Source organism: Pyrgilauda ruficollis, unplaced genomic scaffold (genome assembly GCF_017590135.1).
Source record: "Pyrgilauda ruficollis isolate IOZ18807 unplaced genomic scaffold, ASM1759013v1 scaffold3, whole genome shotgun sequence".
Classification (NCBI taxonomy): Eukaryota; Metazoa; Chordata; class Aves; order Passeriformes; family Passeridae; genus Pyrgilauda; species Pyrgilauda ruficollis.
This window is the reverse complement of record NW_024524377.1, coordinates 20949282-20973662: the sequence shown is the minus strand read 5'-3', so window position 1 is coordinate 20973662 and position 24381 is coordinate 20949282. Positions and strand designations below refer to the sequence as shown.

The 24381-nt window shown below is 35.3% G+C and overlaps 1 protein-coding gene across 4 annotated transcripts in view; it reads left to right on the top strand.

Moving 5' to 3' along the window:
- The window catches only part of CCDC141 (coiled-coil domain containing 141), a 62109-nt gene that overhangs the window by 34112 nt on the left and 3616 nt on the right, over positions 1–24381 (top strand). The window contains exons 16-27 of one of the 4 annotated variants that reach the window (XR_005955600.1): positions 434–622; positions 885–1064; positions 1895–2044; positions 7286–7426; positions 8230–8424; positions 9891–10074; positions 11314–11423; positions 13660–13758; positions 14391–14474; positions 17218–18110; positions 20011–20183; positions 22862–22963. Coding sequence is in view for 3 of the 4 variants with exons in the window: in XM_041473265.1 (XP_041329199.1) it covers positions 434–622; positions 885–1064; positions 1895–2044; positions 7286–7426; positions 8230–8424; positions 9891–10074; positions 11314–11423; positions 13660–13758; positions 14391–14474; positions 17218–18110; positions 20011–20183 (2398 nt within the window). In the remaining variant the exon portion in view is untranslated. The remainder of the gene's footprint in view (positions 1–433; positions 623–884; positions 1065–1894; positions 2045–7285; positions 7427–8229; positions 8425–9890; positions 10075–11313; positions 11424–13659; positions 13759–14390; positions 14475–17217; positions 18111–20010; positions 20184–22861; positions 22964–24381) is intronic. The other 3 variants (XM_041473267.1, XM_041473266.1, XM_041473265.1) reach the window with 3 other exon arrangements.

The following is a 24381-nucleotide window of genomic DNA, read 5'->3' as shown; positions in this document are numbered from 1 at the left end:
GGTAGGGGTGAAGAGATTTTGCCTTCAGTGTCCAGAGAATGTCTTGTGCTGTGTTAGCTGTGTATCCAAGGGACACACAAGCACTGGGGCAGTGGAGGTACAAGGAGAGCATCAGCTCCAAGCTTTTGAATTTAGAGCAGGTCAGAGGCTGAGGTACATCATAGTGGCCTTTCTACCTCCTGTGAATACTGTCTCTGAGTTTGAGTAATTCACTCTGCCACTGCCCTTTAATTATGTTTGACTTGTTTTCATGCAAGGCTGGGTGATAACTGAGATTCGTGCCTACCAAAAAGTACAGAATGTGGTGTTTTGAAGTGCAGGGCATTGACTTCTCCCCAAGGCAATTTACCATTGTTAGGTGGTTATTTCATCAAATGTAAAGGAAAAATTGCAATTTTTGTACAAACTGAGTAACTTCTCTGATTTTTGTTAGCAACTGAATGCTGAGCTTGAGTACCTGATCAAATTGTTGGAATTACCAAGCCAGAAAGGATTTTCTGTGAAAGAGAATTCTGAGAGAATAAGTGATCTTATTCATTTCCATCAAACAGTAAAGGATGCAATGATAGAATATGATGAGATTTTCAGCAAGACAGTCAAATTCCATTACATTAAAAAAGAAGTGAGTATAACATTTTGAAACATACATTCTTCCCACTGTAGTTAAACTCGTTTTGGTTCCTGTTGCTTTTCTTTCCTTTTCACCAGAGAAATAAGATTAATCAGCCTGGTGATCAGAATTAAAATCTTGGATCTAAAATTGCATGAATTGGTTGAATTTAAAACTCAGATCTGAAACCAATTTTAATTATTTAAACTCAAGGGTTAGGAAAAAAAAAAAGTTATTTTAAACAGACACTGATTTTTGTTTTTGTATATTTCAGCTGGAATGTCTATCAAAATTAGGAGAACTGGATATTCCTGAAATATATGGGGACCCTGAAAATGTGCACCAGGCTAAAGCCTACCTCGTGAATTCTCAGGAGAAACATGCACATATTAGACAGCTATATACTCTACTTATTACCCAGGGAGTGGATATCTTGTCTGCAGTGCAGCAACCTGTGAGTATAAGTAGAAAGATTTATGAAATCAAGGATAAATATAAAAGATTATTGGACTTATCTGTCTGAATTTTAGATGTGCAAATATGTTTTACATATGTTTATGTATTACTACTCTGGGAAAAATACAGAGAGAGCCTTGAGGAAATGAATCTTAAAATATCATTGCTTGGAAAAAAAACCACAAGCCATAATTTACTTTAGTATGTTTTGTGAAGTTCAAGGCCTTGATGGCAATTTCTTGAATCTCTATATTGCAATCCTGCTGTTTTGTAAAGGTTGCCTTGCAGATTTATTCTCCTATAAAGAAAAGATAGCATAAGAACAAAAGAGGAAATGTAGTAACAGTGTTGCCTTATCAGTGGATTCAAGACTGATTTGCATGACAGGATGGATATCATTTTAGAAAGGAATTATGTATTCAGGGAAGAATTTTCATTGCCCTGTATTCATTCACTTACTAAGAAAGCAAGGCTTTCCTTATGATTTGGCTGGATCATTCATATTGGCCGTCTGCTCTTCAGACACCACAAATTGATGGATGGCAGAAAGGAGCTATTCTCCAGGTGGCAAAGGACTGGAGGGGGTCACTCCCTCTTTGCTCAGCAAAGACACCACGTTTAGGTTGTGGCTTTGACCCAAACTACTCCCCAGACTACGAGTGACTGAAAGTGCTCTGTCCTTGCTCTCCTTCCAGTGGAGGTTTAACAGTTTACTCTAGCCCATTGTGGCTGGCTGCACACGTTCTGCCTCAGTGATTTTCATTTTGGATTGGTTAAATCAATACATTTCCTGAAACTGACGAATTTCTTTGTCTCTTTCCTCATTAGAATTGCTTGAATGTTTCTGTAAAGAATCTGAAGCAAGAACTTGCTAGGTTTGAGTGTGATAGTATAAACTGGAGCTCCAGAGCTGAAAAGTATGAGGAAGAACTATCACAGTATTTCCAACACTGCACCACTCAAGAGGATATAAATGAGGTAAATGAGATGAATCCCAACTCATTGAATGACTGTTAAAAGAGCTGTTGTGTTCCATAATATACATTATTGTTTACCATTCCCCTAAATGCTTCATATGCACACAGAAAAACAGACTTTCATTTTAGCAGCAACTTTGGATCTACACAGCAGCAACAGTAATCTGTGGTTCATGCCTCTGCTGTTCAGATTCTACCAAGCTGTTGGGCTGGCAATAAAATGCTTTCACTGCACCAAGAGGACTGGAAATAGAGCAGCTATATTTTCTTTGGCTTTCAGCTCAGTCAGCTTCATCTGAAACACAAGTCTTTGTAATTTTTTCTTATGAAGGAAAAGTTTAAACAAAAGTAGAATTTGTACATATTGCGTTTGTCAGGATATTGGAAAGAACTTTCAGTATTCCAATGAAAAGTTCAGAATAATCTACTACTAACATTTTTTCAGAAACAAAATATATGCTTCAAAAACTGCTAGGAGGAAAGGAAATGTTCATTGGCACAAGATATTAGAATTAGCATTACGGAACTTAGGAATAATTACTCAGGTAATATGACTGTCAACGTAACATCTTGGTAGGCCAAATACAAATGAATTTACAAATTAGAAAGATACATTCGTTAGATGTCTCTAAAAAAAATAGTATAGGAAAAAACATTTCAAAGAACTAACTTTCCCAGACTGATACATTAAAATAAGAGGCTGATGGGCTCTATACTTGATGTTCTGTAGATTGTATTCCTCTTGTACCTCTTTGCATCTGTGAAGTACAGAAGGTGGATTGTGAGCTGGAAGGATTTTCACATTAATGTTCCCTGTAGCATGAAGCATGTATAATAAAAATACAGGACACTGAAAGTTCTATATTCTTATTGGTTAAGTTAAAATCTGTCATCCCCAAATCTAATGATATCTTGTACATAAACTAGCTGAAATATACTAATTTGGCATGTGGATGCCTTTTTCTTTAGGTTCCTTTTGTATTATAGGTTAGCATAGAAGATGAAGGTATTTCTGAAACCAATATTTGGCTAAGGTGCCTGTATATGCATTAATATACTGCCATTTTCTTTTTTTTTCTTTCCATTAAGTATTTCTAATTCTGTTTAGGGATCAAGAAATCCGACACCAGACTACTTCAAGAATATTATTTATGAGTATTACCTTCACTATGCTAAATTCTGTCAATTTTTTCATCAGGAATTGAATATTGCTAGACTTGTCTAAACTAACAATTTATTCACTATCTACTGCGTCTAAGCAAATAAATATTTCATGTGCCAGCAGCAAGCAGCAGCTGTTCATGGCTGTCAAATAGTAAACAGCCAACCAGATAATTTAGTAGTGATTTACCAGTTTACAGAGCAAAGTTTAAAGCTGACTTAAAATATTTGGGATTCTGCTGTAAATACTTACATTAATTTATGTTTGATGAGATTAATTTAAGTGTGTAAATACAGCATGTGAATTAGGGCTTAGGACTCAGTGGTGTTTGAAGAGATTCTTAGAGGACATGGCAAGTTCCCTGTGTTTGTAAGGTATTGGTGCTTCTCTAACAAACAAGGAAACAAATACAGAAATTTATAGACAAGAATATATAGCATGAGTTTTAAACAGCTTTGGAGGAGACAAGAGTAAAATGCATGACTTTTCTGTGCCTTCTCTAATTTAAAGAGAATTTGAAAAGGCAAAAATAAGTGGATATATCCTCAACATCTTTGAGAAGTATGAGGAAAGCTCATCTTTGGGATCTGTCTTTGCCAGCTGGGGCTTCTTTTTTCACGAGGTACTTTGGGCAGCAGCCTCTGAAGAGCTGCACCTCCACAGTGTTGAACTGCAGTCATTTGTGAGCCCAGCCTCGGGTACACTGATGCACTGGATGTAGGGATGCTGCTCTGGATCTGTTCAGGGGATTCTAAGTGACACCATTAATCACCCATGATAGCTTTTGCCATGAAAAAGCCTTCTCTTTATGTGATCACTTTAAAAATCGCATTTATGCGTGTCCACGTAAAACTTGTCAACAAAAGGCAACAGATCCTGAAGTAGGTTCACAGCTCTTCCCAGTCACCTCATTTCTTTTTCACCATGTCATTATTTATATGCTTATGGAAAGATATGACTGGAAATATGGGTTTTAACCATAAATGGTTACGAGCTATCTTTATTCAAATTCAGTAGGAACTGATATGTAGCCACATTTATCACCTTGTAATTTATTCTGATTGCTGCCCCAGGAATCAAGTAGTTTAACAGAGTTTTTTTCCTACTTTTTGCTTTACTGTTTCTTAATCCTTGTGACTGAAAATCTGTTTTCAGCAACCTGCTTTTAGGGGTCTTTTGATTATTGATACCATGAAAACTTTTGTATATGAACAGAAAGGGAAAGGTGAGGGATTAACAGCATTGAAGTTTCTTCTAGAGTGGTGCACACAGCATTTACTGGAATGGCACTGTTAACAAAAAATGTTTAAAGCATTTTATAACTTGATTTTTCCATTTATTTTGTGGTCCTGTGACAAACTGAAGCAATTGGTACTTAAACCCCTCTCCTCCACTATCATTCTCCACCAATGACAGGGCAACTATAGTTAGGAACAGCTGCTTGACTAAAGACTATGACACAATAGACAAGGTACTAAGTTCCATTAAAGCAGTGGGCTGAAGTCACTGAAGCATATTTGGATGCATAGTCCCTTGAGTATTTCTCATTTAATCTTGCAAAACTGAGAAATGTTTAGATTTCTAAAAATCCCCCACACTGCCCTTGGTTGCTGATGATAACAGGAGCTGTGCAAATGCAGTCTGGTGCACAAGTCAGAGCTGAATCTGGTTTTTCCACTGAGGCTAAAAGAGAAGAGTGACAGCAGCTGCAGACCTTTAACACACTAAGCTATCGTATCTGAAACAAGGAGATCTAATTTCACATACTGCTACGAGGAGAGCCTCTGGCCTTATAAATTATCTGTGTGTGCACAAGCCAGTGAAATAAACTCTTGTTCATCTTTTCTCTCACACAAACTTGAAGCAGCAAATAAGACTCTTGTTTTCTAAATAAAAAAATATTGTTCTGCAGAAGTGACTATATTGACAGAGGGCTTTTAGATAGACTTTATTATTCTGTGTACTTAGGCAGGATAAAGAGCTTAAACTAATTGGAGATCACAGGGCCAGTGATAGAATTCCCTTCCTTTCCATTACACTGAGTGAGCACCATCTGTTTATTCACTGCTGAAATAATGTGGCAACATCCCACTAGATGAAATGAAAATGAAAAATATATCCCTTGATGGATTAACATTAGTATATAATAATAATAATAATGATTGATTGTTAGCTGTTCCAATAACAGTGGCTGCCAAGTAAGCCTTTGTTACTCCCTGGATTCTTTGGCATGAAAGAGGAGGGGGTGCAGGGTGAAGTCTGCAGGATTTTTTAATATTAAAAAAGCCTCAAATACCTATTTAGATATCCAGTTGTGGATGTGACCTGAACTTGTTAACACAAGTTAACAAGTTCTTTTAAGTAAGTTCTTTTCATTTGTGTGTCTGGAGTAACAGATCCTAAAGCATTAGAATTTCTGCATTTCTTCATATCAGTGGCTTTAATGAAACATACTTTTACATAATTTATTTATTATTATTATTATATATTATCCAAAAAGCAAAATATTATCTACTTAAAGGATCTGAAATTCTTAAAATCAATATTTTGGTCATTTTTATATTATTCTATTTCAAATTTTACAAATTAATTACAAATAATTTGAAAATGTGATCATGGAATAGCAAGGTAATTAAAATACTACTGATTTTAAGCAGGTTTTATACTTGTCTGATTCTTGTATCTCTTGCTTAAAGAAATTTAAAAGCAGCAGTAATATCTGAAAGGAGTTTTTAAAGTTGTAAATACAATTGAAAGTAGCATAGCTTTCAGAGAAAAAAATATTAAGAAAACTATGCTTAAAAATTTCATAGGCCTTAATGGTAAATCTAAACAGCTTTTATATGCTTATTTATATAAAATTGATAATGAAAAAAATGACATATAGTTTATTAAAGGCCCACTTGCAAGACAACATTAAAGGAAACATAATTGTCACTTGAAAACAAAAGATAAAGAATATAACAATCTTATATTATAATTAGTTCCCACGGTAAATAAAAACTGGGTTTAAAATTCTGGTCATCATATATGGCTCTTTTTGATATGTATTAAACTCTTTCTGGTAAATTGGCAATATGTCTGATCTGTATGTGTGTAAATGAAATTGCAGCTTTCTAGAGCTTCATCAGTGTAGTTCCTGTCATTCTGGCAGTTCATTGTATTTTCTGTAGATTAAAGAAAGTGTAGCTATATTCCATCTAATTAAAAAAAAGAGTTTTAGAACAAATTTAATGTAACTAGATTTATTAGTAGGTGGTTGGTATGAGATCATCTGAAAAGTCTTGAAAGGCATGGACGCTTCGTAACTGGACCTACTAGTTCATTTTAATTTATATCATTGTAAGAATAATTTTCCCTGATGTTGGGTTTGTTGCACCAAGTCAGTGCTAACTGGCAGAAGTCTTCTCACACATCTAGTACATCCAGCAGTAGCTAGGCAAGGCTTTCTGTATCTGTTAGGCAGGATCTCCCTGCTGCCACACTCAGGGCACAGTTGTCTGACTGTCAGGTGGTCATACAGCCTGCCTCCTGATCCTGCAAAGAGCTGTCTTCCTCTCTGTGTGCTGTGAGTGTTTGTGCTGGGATGTTTGGACTTGCACAGTGTGTAAAATGAAGCCCATGTATTACTTCTTTTCAGAAGCAGGACTTTTGAAAAAGGGATGAGGAATGGGACATTTACATGGTTAATATTTCTACTAAATGGACTGAAGTATGTGAAGGGCATCTACCTCTAGTTAAAAGCAGTGGAAGCTCCTGGACAGGACTTTTTCATAGATTGTCTGAGTAATAATCTCATCCCTTGTTCCAATACTTTTTTTGCCTCAGTTATTCTGGAAACACTTTTCATTCAGAATGCAAAAGCATTGATTTAGCAAGATTATGAGTTTCCATTACTGTAAAGAAATTCTGACAACTTAAGGATGCTTTGAGATGGCATAGTATTACTGACTTCTGCATTAAATTTTCAATGTTTAAATTGTCCATTAAACAGCTCTTGAAAAAACCTAAATTGATGTGTGCTGACGTCTTTTTTCTTTTCTTTTTTTTTTACTAACAAATATATTTACACTGTTGCAGCTCAGAGAATCATTCAAGGATCTCAAAAAGAAATTCAACAATTTGAAGTTTAACTATATGAAGAAAACTGAAAAAGCTCGAAATATGAAAGTACTTAAAGTACAGATTCAGCAAGTTGATACATATGCAGAGAAGCTACAGGTAACAGAAAAATGCAGGCTAAGTAAAGGCTTCACCAGTTGAATTACTTGGCCTATGCCAAACACATCACAGGAGACTGGCACATCACAGAATGTATTGTGCACTCCCTCTAACTTTTCTCATTATATCCTCCCTGTCTGTCATTGGCTGAGACATTTTTCACTGTTCTATACCTGCTATTCTGCCACTTCAGTGAAATTATGTTAACTCAATTCCTGACTTCACTCCTTTAATCCACCATTATTTTTCTGTTTAATTTTTTTATCCTTCTGCCTCTATTGTGTAACCTAGCCTTTCTCCTCCTTAAAGAAACCCAAAAAGATCATGTCTTGCATCAAGCTACTCTGTTGTCTTTCTGATTTCATCATGTAAAAAGATGAACTTTTTTCTTCAGAGCCTTTGGCTATATTCATTGTCTGGAGTTGATCATGTTCATTTGCACCTTAGAACCCTGTTAGCCTCACCCATTTTTTGCATCCACCAGAAACTGTTCCTTCAGTGGCCTTTTTAATTGCAAGTCATGCATGACCAAGTTTTATTACTACAGATATTTGTTTATTTTTAAGCTGAAAAAGTTAGCTTGATTATACCTTTAACACATATAATTTATATAAATTTTAATTGATATAAATTATAAGCTTTGCAGAGGCCCTCCAGTTTCCTTTGATTTTTGAAAGAGCAGCTTTTAAAACATAGGACAAGAAGTATATTTGTATGGTTTTCCCCTGCTTTTTTATATTTAATTGCTAAAAATAGAAACATTTTGTTGCAGTATTTAACATTGGTATCTGCCTTTTAAACAGATTCTTAAAAAGAAGATGGATAATTTAGAGAAGAAAGTCCTTGACCCTTTTGCAAATGAACCTAAGGCTAAAGTTCAAGTTCTCTTGGGCTCAATCAGTGACTTACAAAAACAGCTGAACGATTTTAACACAGTTGTGGAAGATTACAAGCAAAATCTGGATCTCATGGAGCATCTGCAGCAGATGATGAAAGAGGTACTAGTAATCCTGACATCCCCTCCGTGGCTGTAATAATGATCCAGGACACAGACAGATAAAAGTGCTTTAACTGCCTCCAGGTTAATTTGTACTTTCCAAAAGTAATCAATTGTTTTTTTTTTTTTTGGGGGGGGGGGTTTTTTTGGTTTTTTTTTTTTTTTGTTTTTTTTTTTTTTTTTTTTTTTTTTTTTTTGGTTTTTTTGGTTTTTTTTGGTTTTTTTTTGTTTCTTTCTAAGTTTGCGGTGAAAGGGGGAAATAAATGTGCAGTGTGACCACATTGATGCAACTGGGGCCTCCACCTCCATATGACCAGATGACTTTCACAGTCATCCAACATGTCTATGATCATACTTAGAAGCTCATTTTCTTTAAGCTCAGAGGCAACACAGAAAGTGCCACAAAATCCTCTTTGGTAGCCTTCAAATGATGAGAGGCAGGTTATCACAGTACCCCCTGTGGTTTATGTAATGATGGAACTGAAATGTAAAATACTCAGTTCCTTAATAAAATAATTTTTTTTTAGTAAACTAGATTTTAAAATATATCTATTTTTTTTCCTGAACTGCAGTCTTTCTTATTGGACACTTCCATAACTTTATTTTAATGCATTGATTTTTTTTAAAAGAAAAAAAGTTTGTGATGGTATTATAACAGTATTTTCCCTCTTGCCATATTCTATTGGTGCTCTTGCCATGGGGCAAGCTCATTCTGATCATCACTTTATTTTTAGAAATAACATTGCTCTTATTTCCAAAGGGATCTAAGTGCATGACAAATTCTCTCAATAATGAATATGAAAGTTTTGTTTAGGAGATGTTTTCTATGTCCAGTGGCCTCAGCAGTGTGTTCTTACATATACCATTAGCAAAGCAATTTGTTAATACTTGTTGAATATTTACGTTTTCAAATTCCCCACTTACATAACAGACATAAATTATTTCCTAAAGCTAAAATTTAAGACTGCCTTTTTTTTTTTTTTAATCTGAGTGTAAAGTATCACCTTTTACTCAAAGCTTTTCTTGCCGCAAATAGGCACAGTCTTAAATGCTGATTTCAACCGTGGCTAGAAATGGTGATTTTTTTGCCACTTCCTGTAAAGATGAACCTTCTGCCCTTACACAGCTATAACTGAGGCCACAACGTGAAGTTTTTGAAATTAGCCAATCGATATACAAGGTAGAAAGAACTCAGAAATAAAACATGTTTTTGCAGAACCATTAAAAAATAACCTCACCACGCTTGTAAGATGAGCGTGGGCCTAGTATTTAATGGAAATTTAACAGCCATTAATGCTTGAAGTACCATTAGTAATGAACAAATTTTTCAGGTTAAATTTAAGTCAGAATATTTAAGACATACTCTATGCCACTGCTTATGGAAAGTCTAAGAATAATTCAGTCTATTCTTCAAGAGCTTGAACTGCAGACAGTAATTCATTATAATGCAGCTTTTTTATCCCTCAGTGTCAGTTTTGGTTTGACGATGTGAGCGGAACAGTGATTAGAGTTGGCAACTACTCTGCAGAATGCAAAACAAGAGAAGCAATAGAGACTCTGTACAAGCAATTCAATAAGTTTATTGAACCTGCAGTGCCCCAACAAGAAGAAAAACTTCAGCAGATTATGGACCTTGCTAGACAGTTATATGGTGAGGAGATATCTGGTAATGTACTGTGGGGATAAAATGCAATAACTTGGGATGGAAGTATGCAGACTCCCAGATTTGTCCATTTAAGATGAAAATCAATGAATTTTTAAAAAAATTAATGTTTTAAAGTATTGATTGGAAGAGGTGAAGGATTTCAGAACAAATATTTAGAAAAAGTAAAGATATGAAAGTAGCCTTTCAGTTTGGTATTTACTTGGTTTTCTGCATACAGCCTGAGTTCACCTTGAAATCAAAATGTCCTTGCAATATTCATGAGCTTTGAGTTAAGATTTCATAGCTTAAGCTCTTTCATAACAGACAAGCCTCTGAAGCCAGAGGAAATGATAATGATATACCTCAGTGCTGAATTAATTTTTACATTATAACTGTAAATAACTGGTAGAATTTGATTATCAAATTTTTGCTAGCAAATAATGTAGACTGCTATTTAGATAATGTATTTGCAATTGTATTAATTTGGATCATTGTTGACCAAAAAAAATTGAAAGTCAAAAAAATTTCTTATTTTGCCTTTTTTTTTTCCTACTTGTAATTTTTATGTACTTTTTAAAGGTAATTTTTCCAAAAATAAGGTGACAATCCAAACATGTAGGGATTTTTGTGTAGCCTATCAATTGAAGTAGTAAAGCTAAAAAAATCTCAGCAGTCAAACTGGGCTTTTAAATTCCTCTTAATTTAGTGCAAAGAATATTTAGAGAGCACAGATAATTTCTTTTTTCTTCTCTCTCCTTTTTTTTTTTTTTTTTTTTAGCCTTCTCAATATTTTAAACGTTCCTATCTGCAGCAAAGGAGATGACAGATTTTTGACAACAGCTGATTAGGAAGAGTAGGAGAAAGAAGTTGCTTGGTGTCCTTTAAGTCATTACATGGGAAAAAGCTTCTCCATCCTGCCTTTGTTTTGTATTTCTTATAATAGGGATCTAAGTGCCTCCAAGTTGTATAATATAGCAATGAGTTTAGGGGACACTTTATGAGGTCAGCATCTTTTAAAGCAATATTACAAACCAGAGAGAAGGCCTGCAGCAACTATGAGGACTTATCTCAAGTAAGCCAGTATGAGCTGGGAAAGCACATTACTATGAATGACAGAATTCCTCCAGCAAAACAAAACACAGAAAAATGTGTTTATTGTAGTACCTCGGGGTAACAAATTACAGGGATTGTTGCATGTCTGTTTGAGGCTTTCTGTTCTACTTTCATGCTGTTTTGCCTTTGTAGGTATTGAAGAAGGAAAGAAGTATGTAGAAAAAACTGTATTAAAGTATGAAGAAATAATGAATTCTGTTGATGGGTTGTGCAGATCTCTGAGAGAACTTAAGGAGAAAAAGGTATGGTTTTTTTTTAAACTGGAGAATGTATTGCATCTGCATCAATTTATTGTGTTAGTGTCTGAATCAGTGCTTTTAGACAGGATCATCTATGGTAGCATGAATTACTTCTTAATTGTTCACTTTTCTGTTACTTTAGGTGATTGTAATGAATCAATGTAGTGCTCCTTGTTTGGGCACTAAATATTTCTTCTGAGTTTCTTTTTCTTTGCTTCTTTCAGAACTGTTACTCCTTTCAAGAAACCTTTAGGAGAAAATGTCAAATTTTATTTGATTATGTAAACAAATACTTTTTTTTTTCATACTACTTCTTCCTTTGATATTGTAATATAGGCAGCTGCAGAGCTACAAAATGCCAACCAGCCTCGCTTGGCTCCCTCTTGGAAAAGACATCCTGAAAAACAAGTTTTGTTACAGCCAAAGTAATTTGAATTAGAAAAACTTTGCTTTTACATAAATATTTATGAGAGCAGCATTTTTAGTTTCATATTCTGATAAACTGCTCTAGGTGTATTTAAATGTAACATATTATGGAAGACTGGTGATGGGGTAGATAATTAAGACTCTGTCTACTCCACCCCCTCCATTTTCAAAGTAATATCTAAAAAAAATCTCCTGCATGCAGCAGCACCTGCTGAGTTAATTCTTCTGTAAATGTAGAAAAATTAAGATGCTTAAATATCCTGCTTTTTTTGGTACTGAATGTTGTTTTACGTTTCTTTGACGGAATTATACTATAAAATTGACACTCAAAGTATCCATTAATAGACTTTAAAGGAGTAAAGGATGCCAAAAATATAAATTAATTCCAAAGGTCATTAGGTGAATGGGAAGAAGGCTTTGTCTTGCACTGTGACCATATAAAAACCTCAACATAAATGCCCATTCTTCTCCCCATTTGTGTATTTCATAAACACTATTGTGTGCAGGACAGTAGTCCCAGGTTCTGTCAGAAAGGGGCTTGAACCTTTCACCTGTTCTACACCAATGTTGTATGATCTTTTCAAGACAAGTGGAATTTAAAACTAATTTTATTACTTTGTTTTGACTGATTTCCACAAAATCATTGAATTTGTTTTACAATATAGTTCCACAACTATTTAAAAGGGAAAGGTTTTTTTTTCTTCTTTTTTTTTTTACATTATGTGGTATTCTAAGATTTAAAAACTTATATTCTTATTGAACATTTCCAGAATATATCAATACTCAATGTCTGTATCTTATGAAGAATAAATAATTCAGCAAACTGTCTGTGCCATCTGTATGGAATGCCGTGACCATAAATTGAATTTCACTTCCTGTTATTTTTAAGGCATGACAAATCAAGGGGAGATGTATTGCATACTCTTTTCTAATTTTACATGACTCCTGAAGGCCAGAAAAAACCCTGATTTTTTTCACGTATAAAGTTAAAACTACTTTTTCTTCCTAAAAGAAAAAAAAAATAGACTGAAAAGATCACATGGAATTTTTCATTTGTTTATTGTTAGAACAGCAAATTAATAATGCAGCACTTTCTTATAAGAAACTTGATTAAGACTATAACTTTTGGCTGGGCAGCTAAAGATATGGAAGACACAAAACTGTAATTATAAAGCTTTTGGTTTCTTTATCTTGTGTCACTGCTATGCTCTTTGAAATCTGTGGAAGACTCCATGACAGTTTTGAAGGATTTATCAAGTCTTCATAAAATATATTATGGTTGTCCAGATTTCTGTTTCTATGTTTTATGATTAGACCACATACTTCCTTTTCTACCTTTTAAAAAAATTTGATTATAGACACAAATGTTTCTTTCCTCCCTAGAACTGTTTCCTGCAATCCTGATACCTTTTCTGAAATTGTTGTTTGTTCTCTTTCTTCATATAACTGTGTTACTTAATCCTTTATTCCCCCTTACTGAGCCTGTGTATAAATTGGTTAATATTCATCAGATTCTTGATTAGCTGCTGTAATTCTTCAGTCTTATATACTGAAGAATTATAGTCTTCTATAGTTTCCCTGCCTCAGAAAAGATCCTGTCAGCTTCAAAAAATGTTGTCATTGCTCGTCCAAGAATGAATTAATTGGGTTTTGCTACATTTTTTTTTTTGCCATAAGAAATTTACACCTGTGCTGATGACAGATTTTCACTTTGGTGTATTTTTTTGTTGTACAGAGCATAAATCAGTGTAGAGCTAACAATTCCTACCTTCTATTGTGCATAAACTTACTTAATTTTCTCTTCACATGGCAGAAAGTTGACTTTTCTGAGGAGTTGATTACTGTTAAAAAGGAAGAAAGAAATGGTCAAGAAGCATGTGAGACTGTTAAAGAAGTGGAGCAAAAGCAGCAGGTTAGTTCAGTTAATTGTTTTTTTTTTTTTTTTAATAACTATAACTCTTTCTTAAAGGCTCTGTGCATTGCTAGAAATGTTCTTGTTTTTCAGTCTTAAAGCCTCCATTTGAATGGGTGTTATCAGTGTAATCTTGGTCAAATGCTTTTCAGTCATTTTCAGTTACCTCTTTCCCTTCTATCCAGTCCACATATTCTCTCCTATGAATTTTTATTTTTTAGCATTTTTTACCTGCCTGTATATATTTTCTTTTTGAAAAACTATTCCTTTCGTGACCTTTTACCAATTTTCCTTTGGTCCTATAGCGACAGTATTCTTAATGTAGAGGTCCTCTTTGTGACCATTCATCCTTCTTGAAAAACAGAACTTCTTCTTTAACTCTCTTTTTTAAATATAAAACTTAAGAGAATATAGGAAATAGTAGTGGAGACTGCTGGTAGTATTCCCAGAGCTCAAGACTTCCTGTGATGCCTAGATACAAGTTGGGAAAATATTTGATTTATAGGTAATATTCTATGAGAGAAGCATAGCTCAGAATTTGAACTAAATAATGGTGGAAATGATGGTTATTTGCTGAATCATTAAAGTCTTAATTGGGAAAAAAGTGGGATTTTAAAACATTTTTCTTTCAGATGGCATCAGGTGAATTGCTTGCAAATTCAGAAAGCACCTGTGAGAAGAGAAGCAATACTCTGTCTCCTACAGGCACTAAACAAGTATGTGTTGTTCATATCAATTTACATTTAATCAGATTAATGGACATCATTGTGTACTCTCAGGGGGGTTCTACTTAATTTGTTGTGTATCAGAAGTGAGGACTATTGTTATATTGGTAAGTTTTGATTATATTCTCATTTACAGTATCACCAAAAATAGTGTGACTAACAGGAAAAAGAGAAACAATGAAGGAAGACAACTGCAGCTGTCAGTAGTTCAGTAGGACATCACATTGAATACAATTTGCTGTAATATTGCAATGACACTATAGAAGAAATAACAGAACTCACCATCAAATAATAATCATCTTTATCCTCGTCTCAAAACACTTAAGTTGGATTTCAGTTGCCAAGATTCTCTGTATCAGAGATCACAAATAATCCAAAGTAGGGATTGCATCCATGTTGAGGACAATTCACAAAACATAACACAAGACTGAGTATGAATTTAGAATGATAAACATACAAACAGACAAACATCTTTTATTCATGGATATACAATAAAAGAATATGAAATTTTCCAAATAATCACTGAATAAATGAAATCTCAGAAATACAGGCAAAGCAACACCAGATCTATGAGGTTATGAGGTTAATTAATTTAACTTAAAGAATATTTTGGAATATTCTTGGGATCCTGGACATAAATGTAAATAATTTTCTATGTAAAATAGTCTGATAAATTGGAGTGGGTTTAAGTCTTTAGAAAGGTAGGATCCATTGGTAACAGATTTGGAGATCTAAAAATTCCATTTTGCAAACTGCTAACATAGACAAATACTGCAAGATATTAAACAGTGATGTTTTGTAGAAATTCAACTAATATAATTCTCTTCAGTTCAATACAAAATGTCCTGTAATCTCCTGATGAGCCAAAATTTAACCTAATTAATTTTCTTACCTCCATTCCAAGTCAGTGGGAGTTTCAGCATTTACTTGGAGTCCAGATTTCACTCAAAATTTTGTCACTGCTCCAAAGAGCGTCCCTCAGGAGAATCACTTCAGCAGATGTCCATAGCTCTATTCTGCTAAGCCACAGCTTTGTCAGTCCTCATCAGACTGAGTCTCAGCTGCCAAGGAGAGAAATCAAGGGTATGCGAAACAGCAAATATCATATGAGGATTGTGGCAGCTATGATGCCTCTACCCTTTTCATCACTCCATACTTCACTTAAAGAAGTAGCAGGTTCATCTCACTAGAGCTTCGAATAGTGGGCCAGCAATCTCTAATTTTGCAAGCTGCTTTCCCAGTATTAATTTGCTTCAAATATAACCCTCTTAAAAGTGTACTAGACCTTCTCATGGCACATTGATCCTCCTGCTTTTTTGGCCCCATGCTGCCAAAGCCTGTCTGGCAGCTTGCTCGCTCACAGCTCACCTGGCATTCTTTCCACAGCATTTCCCCCAGTGTCTTCTACCATCTCTTCAGGGGTCAGAGTTCATCAGGGGATGCTTGTGGGCATTTTTATAGTAAAACTTGAACTTCATCTTGCAACTGAATTGAATTGTTTAGTAAAATAGGCACAGTAAAATCCCAACCTGCTTCCAGGCATTTTTTCATAGGTCTGGCATGAATCACATTGCTTTGAAACAACAAAGGTAATAACTTGGGAAAGCCTCTATATTATAAAGCTAACATGTCTAAAGAACCAGGGCACCTATGAGGTTCTATTACTTCTGGGTGTTTTAAAAGTTTTTGCACTAATTTTTAGATTGTATTTAGAGCAGTAAAGGAAAAAGAAAACCAAAACAAATATACCACCACACTCTTGTACTGGATACTGCCAAAGAGACCTGTTTTGGAAAGCAATGAAATTCAGTGTACCACCCAATTTATTTGAGTGGGCAGTTTATAGGTGATAGAAACACTGTTTAGTAGATTACATATTTGTGTACAGAACTCAGTAAAGAGAGAGTAGCTTAAGGAAACATTATGCACAACTTTGCTGAGAGCCTTTGCACAAATGAAATCAATCTGAATATGTGATTACATTCACACAAAAATCAAGAGGCAGAGAAGTAATTAACAAAGCAGATGACTTTGATGCTTTGTGATTAAAATTAATGCACTTATGCCTCATCCAATTCTCTTTGAAACATGATGAGAGGGATTTTTTTTTTCTGGATCCAAGTTAACATAAAAATAATTTTTACATTTCTTTTAATATTTGGGAGGATCTTTTAACAGCTGGAAAAGCAAAGGAAAAAAAAAAGAGGAAGGAAATATAAAATGCTTGGAAAACGTTATAGAGGTGCTGCCTTTATTATTTAACTCTTGAGCATGACTGACAATCCCTTTTCTCAAAGGAACAAGTCCAGCAACTTGGCTGTTAATGTTTTTATTGCTGTGTAACTGTGTCCCCTTTAAATGCAATTAGGCCACCTACTCCTCCTCCTCCACCACCTTTCCTTTGCAAATGCTCATATAAACAGAAGCCATAGAAAATCCACAGGTTGCACTTTGTTTATGAAAAGGTGCTTCCTGTTTTATTGTTACTGTTATAATAAATGCTTATACATAGTTATAAGAGAATTTCTAGAAACTATTTGAGCAGTTTGAAATTCCAATAAGCTGCTGCAACATTTTCTGATTGTTTTTGCCCCATTTCTTTCTGCCTCTCAGAATACATCAAGCTCAATTAGAATATTGTTGCTAGATTTTGCATGACAAAGGGATGTATTAAATGATAACTCTTTCTTTGTTTTTCTTTCTCTTCTTTCCTGTTTCTTCTTTCCCCTCCTAGTTCGAGGAGAGGAATATATTGGCTGATATTTCAGTTATCTGTCCAGCTGGTGAGGATCTTGTTTCACAGGATACAGAGCTGTCATCCTCAGCCAAAGAGGATAGTTTACAGACCGAATTCCTGGCAGAAGAAACACCCTCTGGAGATGAATATGAGTGTATATCACCTGATGATATATCTTTGCCACCGCTTTCTGAGACACCAGAATCCAACCTCTTACATTCTGAAACAGAGCTAGAAGAGCAGCTCTGTTGTAGTTCTCATAGTCTGCATGTCAGTTCCTATAGCTTGCAAATGCAGAAAACCACTAGAACGGTAAAACTGATGGAAGCACCTGACCTCTTAACAAATTCTGCTTTTGCTGATGCTACAAATAATAGAACGGAAAGCCCATCAGATCACTTTCAAAAGTTTTCTATCTCTTTAACAGACTCTGGTCCAAAAGTCAGAGCAGTATCTCCTTTGACTTGTAGCTCACAAGGAGTATCTGAAACTAGCACTGCTTCCTGCCTTATAAAAGCCAAACCAGTAGATAGCATGCTGAGTGAAACATGCAAAACACATTTACAACACCTTGAACTTCATAAAAGCATGGCAGAAATGCAAGAAAAATTGCATGCCTTGAATAACTGTACTAAACCCCAGGAGAGGCTGCATGCTTTGCCCGATGCATTCTCAGGTTTCGTGTTTCAATCAGACGCCAGCAGAAGCTGTCAGAGGCAGATGGTTACCCGAGAAGAGATTAAAAGTTCTTCAGAAAAGAACAGCATGGCCAGCCTAGCTGGACAGGCGCCTAACTTCTCCCAGCTTCTGTCTAACAAAACCGTCACGGAAGGTTCTCCGGTAACTTTGGAAGTAGAAGTAACGGGATTCCCAGAGCCTACACTGACATGGTGGGTAGCTTGCAATGAGAAGTAGTAAATATACCTATAGCCAGCCACCACAAACCTTTCCTAACCAAATCAGTTAATCTGTAGGCTAGAATAAACGTCTTGTATCTCTTCTACTCCACACTTCTGCATGATTTCCACCTTCACAATTGTTTTCAACAATTAACCAACATGAAATAATCTCTCTGTACTAAATTTTAGGAATGAGAGTATCAAAGTACTGCAAACATACCCAGTGTTTTCAAGCAAAATCATCATACAGTTTTCATATACTGGAATATGGCATTCTACTTGTTCAGTGCCTTCTTAAAATCGTTGCACGCTTCAGATTTACTATAAATAAATTCACCTGCATTTTCTGAGCACTACATATGGACAGACACATAGATGTGCATGCACACTGAAATATTTATATAGTCACTATGTAGATGGGGACACATTTACACATATGTGAAAGTCAGGTATCAAAACTAAGGTTACATGTTAAAAAAAACCCACCTAAACATCTACACTAGGAGAATCAGTTTTATATCATATACTGGTGTGCATGGTCTATCTCTCTCTTAATTGCTATGTGTTCATTTAGATTATTATTGGATTTGTGAGAGATACAGATGATGTAATATAAGCATCTGAACTCTAAAAATTCCCTGCCAAAGGGAACAGGGACTGAAAGAGGGGCAGGATTTCAAGATTTTTTTCATAGTTCTATATATTGTGACATGTATTCCTCCAATTTTACCTCATTTGTCTTTTCTCCACTTATTCCACTAGTCTTTCAAAATGGAGGCCTTTCTTTTAATGTATTAAATTTAAATATGCCTCTGACTGGAAAAGATTGATGTTAATATTATTATTACACACTTAAAGAATTAAACTGTACACTTGTTAAACTGAAATTTTTTCAGTGGCACTGAGAAGAATACTGGACACTGCAACCTTGGTGCTATACTCTGTTGGCATTAATAAAGTTACTGTGTTTTAAATACCAGTATTGCACAAAGGAGTATTATTGGTGAAACAAGATGTTCATTTTATTATAAGAAAGCATTAATTTAGCCCAAAAATATATACACTGTTGACAGATTGTCTTTCAAAAAGATAGCATTCAACTGGAATAATTTTGCAAATTATAAATTCATGAAAACAAAAAAAAAATTATGGTTTTAGTTAAAAACTCACCAATAACATGTATTTTGTACTGGTGTAGAAATTTCTTTGGATATACATGCGGAAAAATATTTTCATGTTTGTGTTAGGTTAAATGTAGCCTATGCTGAAACATCATGGGGCAAGGAGTGCCAGAATTTCTCTAATTTCCATTTTTAAATCAGGAGTCAATACCAATACACGGTGACAGATCCTCAAGTGTTGGAATATGACACCAGTTCACCGAAGTAACTCTTGATGCATTGTTCTATCCTGTTTGATGATGCGAGCTAGGTAAATGTTAAGTAGGCTGGGATGAAGGAAGGTTCTTGGCTGTCTTTTATACTGAAGGTACAAGCTTAGAAAGTTTGTTTGTTGATCCTTTAGAGCCTATTCATGAGTTGGATGTGGACTGACTCGAGACCTCATTAGCAAAAATGTCTCAGCACAAAACCGAGGGCCCAGGCCCCCATGTCACCTCTCTAACGCTGCAGTGAGAGACTTGTAGCTTGTCTGTTGAAAACCACTTTCAGAACAAATTTTCTACTGTTAAGAATGTATTATCCAGTAACCTGCATTGTTTAACTGTTCATGCATTTTGACAGACTAAGTTTAAAGCTGAGAAATGAGAGTACAGCAGTTCTCTGTCTCTTGTCTTGCTGTTGCTGTAGTGTTACAGAGATTGTCTGAATTTGCAAAGTTCTGTGTGGAATGCAGTGATAAAACTGACTTGCAAACTGACTCTCTGCTTCAGGTACAAGAAGGGCCAGAAACTGACTGCAGATGAGCACTTAAAGCTTTTACAAAAGGAGACAAAGCATACTTTGTTCATTCAGAAGGTGTGTGATAAAGATGCTGGCCTCTATGTTGCCCGGGCTAAAAATTTGAACGGCACTATCTCCTCAAGTGCCATTCTTCACGTGAAAGGTAACAGGCCACCTATTGCAAGAATAGACTGGATAATGCTGTGTGTCCTCTATATTAGTGTATCACTAATGTACTGGCTATTCACAAAATAAGTACAATATTGACTGCACCGAACTTAATTAGCACATGTTGAATTTATTTTCTTACACTGCATTTTCACAATATGTACCAAACCACTTTTTATGGCAAAATGGATATATTGCTTGTTTCGTTATTGCCAGTATTCTGTGTTTATTCTACTTTCTCATGGTGATGTTAAGATAAAAACTTTATGAAGATTTTTCTAGAATCTGAGGCTGAGTTTTGCTTTCTGAAAATGTAGGCATTCCAAAGCATTGGAAACACTTTTAATGGTTGTAGGTTTTAAATGTCAGTATAGAGCCAGGTAGAGTGCTCAGATCGCTGTATATTTTGGGATATGTCTTCTCTTGGGATGGGGTGTGAAAGGTGTTGGAATTTTTTTAAACATAGAATGTATTTTTTCCACCCACATGTTTGCTTGTATGCTTACAAAAATATTTTTAGGACAAAGCTTTTTATTAAAGGTATCATACCATTCATGATTGAACTAACATAGATCAGATTTAGATCTGTCTCAGCCCAGCATACAGTCTCCACAAAGGAAAGCTGCAGTAGTTCAATAGAGTTGGGATTGTGCTACAGAACTGACCCAGAACCATCAGGATTTGTGTAAGTGGCATCTAGCACATGACAGAACAAATGTTTACAGAATGAAACATTCCAACATTCCACTCTGCTTAAATAGATGTCTGTGATACTTTCTCTGCCTTCTTACAAAGTTAAAGATACTAATATTTCTAATAATCCTCTAAATTGTTCATATAAGACAAGAAAGTTAATAATTTATGAAGTGAGCATTTGCGCTCGTTTAAAATTTTTTAACACTGATTTCAAACAGAATCAACCAAATTGGCGAAATATCCAAAAGTGTATTCAAATTTTTAAAAAACCATAAAAAAGAAAAGTCAGTCAAACAGAATTATCCTTTAACTTCAAAACAGTAAATCCAAACCAATACTTTGTTCACCTACGGTTTGTATTTCCTTCTTGTCAAGGACAACCACAAATATATTTTTAAATTAAAGTTCTAATTTGTTTAAGTATTACATAACAATGATATAACAATGCCAGCGGAAGACTCAATTTATAAATCCTCAAATATATCTTCATTCTTTAGCCTCAGTATTTGTTGTACTTATACAGTAAAAAGAGTTGACAAACAGCTACATTATTTTTCCTGCATTTTTCTGATTACCAGCTTTCGTGTTACAATTGCATTGCTGTGGAAAATGTTTAAAAAGGAAATATTTACCTTCTCTTGCATAATTTGCTGGAATGAAGTAAACCTTTTACTGTGTAGTATGCTATGAAAAGAATATATTTTGTAATTGCTGAGGGTCAGACATTTTGGCCTAGTGACTGCAACATTAAAAAATTCCTGTAACTTTGAAAAAGGAGAAGTTCTCATGATATAACCTCACAGCAATGAGAGGGAGCAGGAGGAGGAAGTGGTGAACGGATGGGGAAACACAGTAAGTTCTAACTAACTTGGTACTACCCTTAATGAACCACTTTCTAACTTGAGTCATCTCCCAAAAATGTAGATTCACAAGAATTTTCTCAGGTATAAATTTCACCTGTTTTCCTGCAGTGTATTTTCCATTTCACAATAAAGGTAATTTAGATCTTAATAAATCATTGTAAAGTACAGAATACCTTTGTTTGTTTGTTTGTTAAATTTCCTCTGAGAATTTGACAGTTTCTGTGAATTTTAGATAAACAAAAGTTGATTTTATGAGTATGGTATTGCATGTACTTTCAGTCAGGAATAGCTTTAAATGCACAGTTTTTAATGGGTGGTTATCAGCCACAATTTTAATTGCTGCAAGAAACAAGATTTCAAACAGAGTGATTAGAGATACTGGATTCACAGCAGGACTCTGAAAATCTCATGGTTTTAATGTTCTGCTTTGTAAACAAAGACATAATCAACACTGGTTACTGCTGTGCTGGCAGTCTGGATTTAAATACCCTTTATTTAAGGACTCAAATGAGTCCTTAAAAAAAATTACTGGAAAATTCCAGCTGTGTTCTGGTTAGATAATCTAAAAAAAGGAAAAAAAAAAAAAAAAGAGTGACAGTGATGTAGTCTCATGATGTACTAGTATTTCTTTGAAAGAAAAAACCCACTCATTCTGTTGCAGCAATAATCTTAACATAATGCTTCTCACTCTCATTGGTTTTTTTTAATAGTTTATACTATGCATGCTTTACCTCTTCTTTTAACCATACTCCAGAGCAGGGAATACATCTGGGTGTTTTGTATGGCTCTGGTTCTTGGTTCACAGCTCTGATTTCCCCTCATTGCAGTCACAGTTTTGAGCCTATAGTTAGGCTCAAGATCCCAAAATGTTTACATCTTCCTGATGGCTCCCTTATAGAGAGGATTTAAGCCTCAGTCCCACCATCCTTAGAAGAAAGACATTCGGCACAGAACTAACCTACACTGCCTTCCTTCTTCCCCATATGAAGACACCCTTTAAGAAAATGGTGAAAGATGTTGCCTGACTACAAGACATGGAGTTGTGTGAAGGGGTGTTTACACAAGGTACCTAAATTTGGAGGGGGAAAGGAATTAATTATTTTAATTTTTCAAGAGAAGCAGCTTGTCTGAGGTCGCAGGTTTGAGTCAGTAGGCAGAGGGAGGATGAGCCATTACCCAGATTGGATCCGATGTGGTTGGAGCCGCAATGGAGAAGGTGAGTTCCTCTCAAATGACTTGTAAGGTATGCTTACTTCTGCACCTTTCTCTGGAGGCTTTTCTTGGGTAAAGGAGTCATTTTTGTGTGTGCACTATCATCTCTGGTCCAGAGGAACTGTGTCTTGAAAAATTACTGCCAAGACTTTAAAGAGGTTACACACGGTATTCAAGGAGACTGGAGCTCTGGGATTATGGATATTTCAGATCAATTGGGTCATGAGACCTGCTTAATATTCCTAATGAAGGAATCCTTCTCTTTGTGTTAGGAGCTTGACTGAGACAAAATCTCAAAACAATAAAGTGCACTGTTGATTTAGAGCAATGCTGAGCAAATCCAAAGTCTCTAAGCAGCATGGTGGGAATCTGCCTAGCCTAAATTCATAGAGAAGACAGGGGAAGTTCATAAAATTGCTAATATCACATTTCAAGACACCAGAGACTGGAAATTGCATGCCTAGAGTAAATAGATTGAGAATAACTGTGAAGCAATTTAATTTTAAAACTGGCTGTTAAAACCGATTTGGCTTGACCTGCATACCTGTGTGTGAGAGAGACTTCAGGCAGGGGTGAAGGCTGTGTAATAGACAGATGAAGGGAGACCTTTCTCCTGCAGTTTTTGCATTGCTCCAGGTTGATGATCTTTCTGTGCTTATTCACCGATTTGCAGCATAACTCTACCAGTTCCTACAGATAACTCATGGAATATTGAATAGTTGACAAAATCATTGTCTGAAGCTGTAAGAGTGGTATTTCAGTACCACTGGCTACCTGATTATTTTTTCCCACAGTGGAGGAACAGATCTGTTCTTTCTAACCTTGGTGGATGTGGACATCATGGGATGTCCAGCAAAGAAATAATTTGCAATTAACATATTGTCTTCTGAGTTTTTGTTATGATATCATAGGAAAACCACTGGTGAAATATAACCATCAATTCTATTTTGAAGGTTGCTTTCAAATGATAAAATCTTTTACAGCAGACTTTTTTGAGTGCCTGAAAGAGTTGTAGGAACTGTCACTTCACGGTTTTATTTGCACATACTTTTCCCGTTGCTCTCTAGAAACTGAACATTTCAGTTTTTATGTTCTGCTGCCTTACTGATATAAAGTCAAGATGTGGTCTGATCATTATTACTGTCACCTTTCCACTCAGATTTTTTTTTTTTTTTAAATGGTAAAAATCATTCTGGTATGAGATGCAACATAACTACACAGGGTAATCCAAACTGCACAAGTAATGGAATCCAGCCAAAATTATCCCAAGGAGTGGCTGAAGCCCACTTAATGTTTTCTTCTGGAATACAAGCTAATCATGTTCTATTTGTGACCTATTGCTAACTGCCTGCAAAGAGTAGGCAGGGGTGTAAACTTGGTTCTCTTGCTTGAAGTGAAGCTGGAGATCTCAAATTTGTGGGC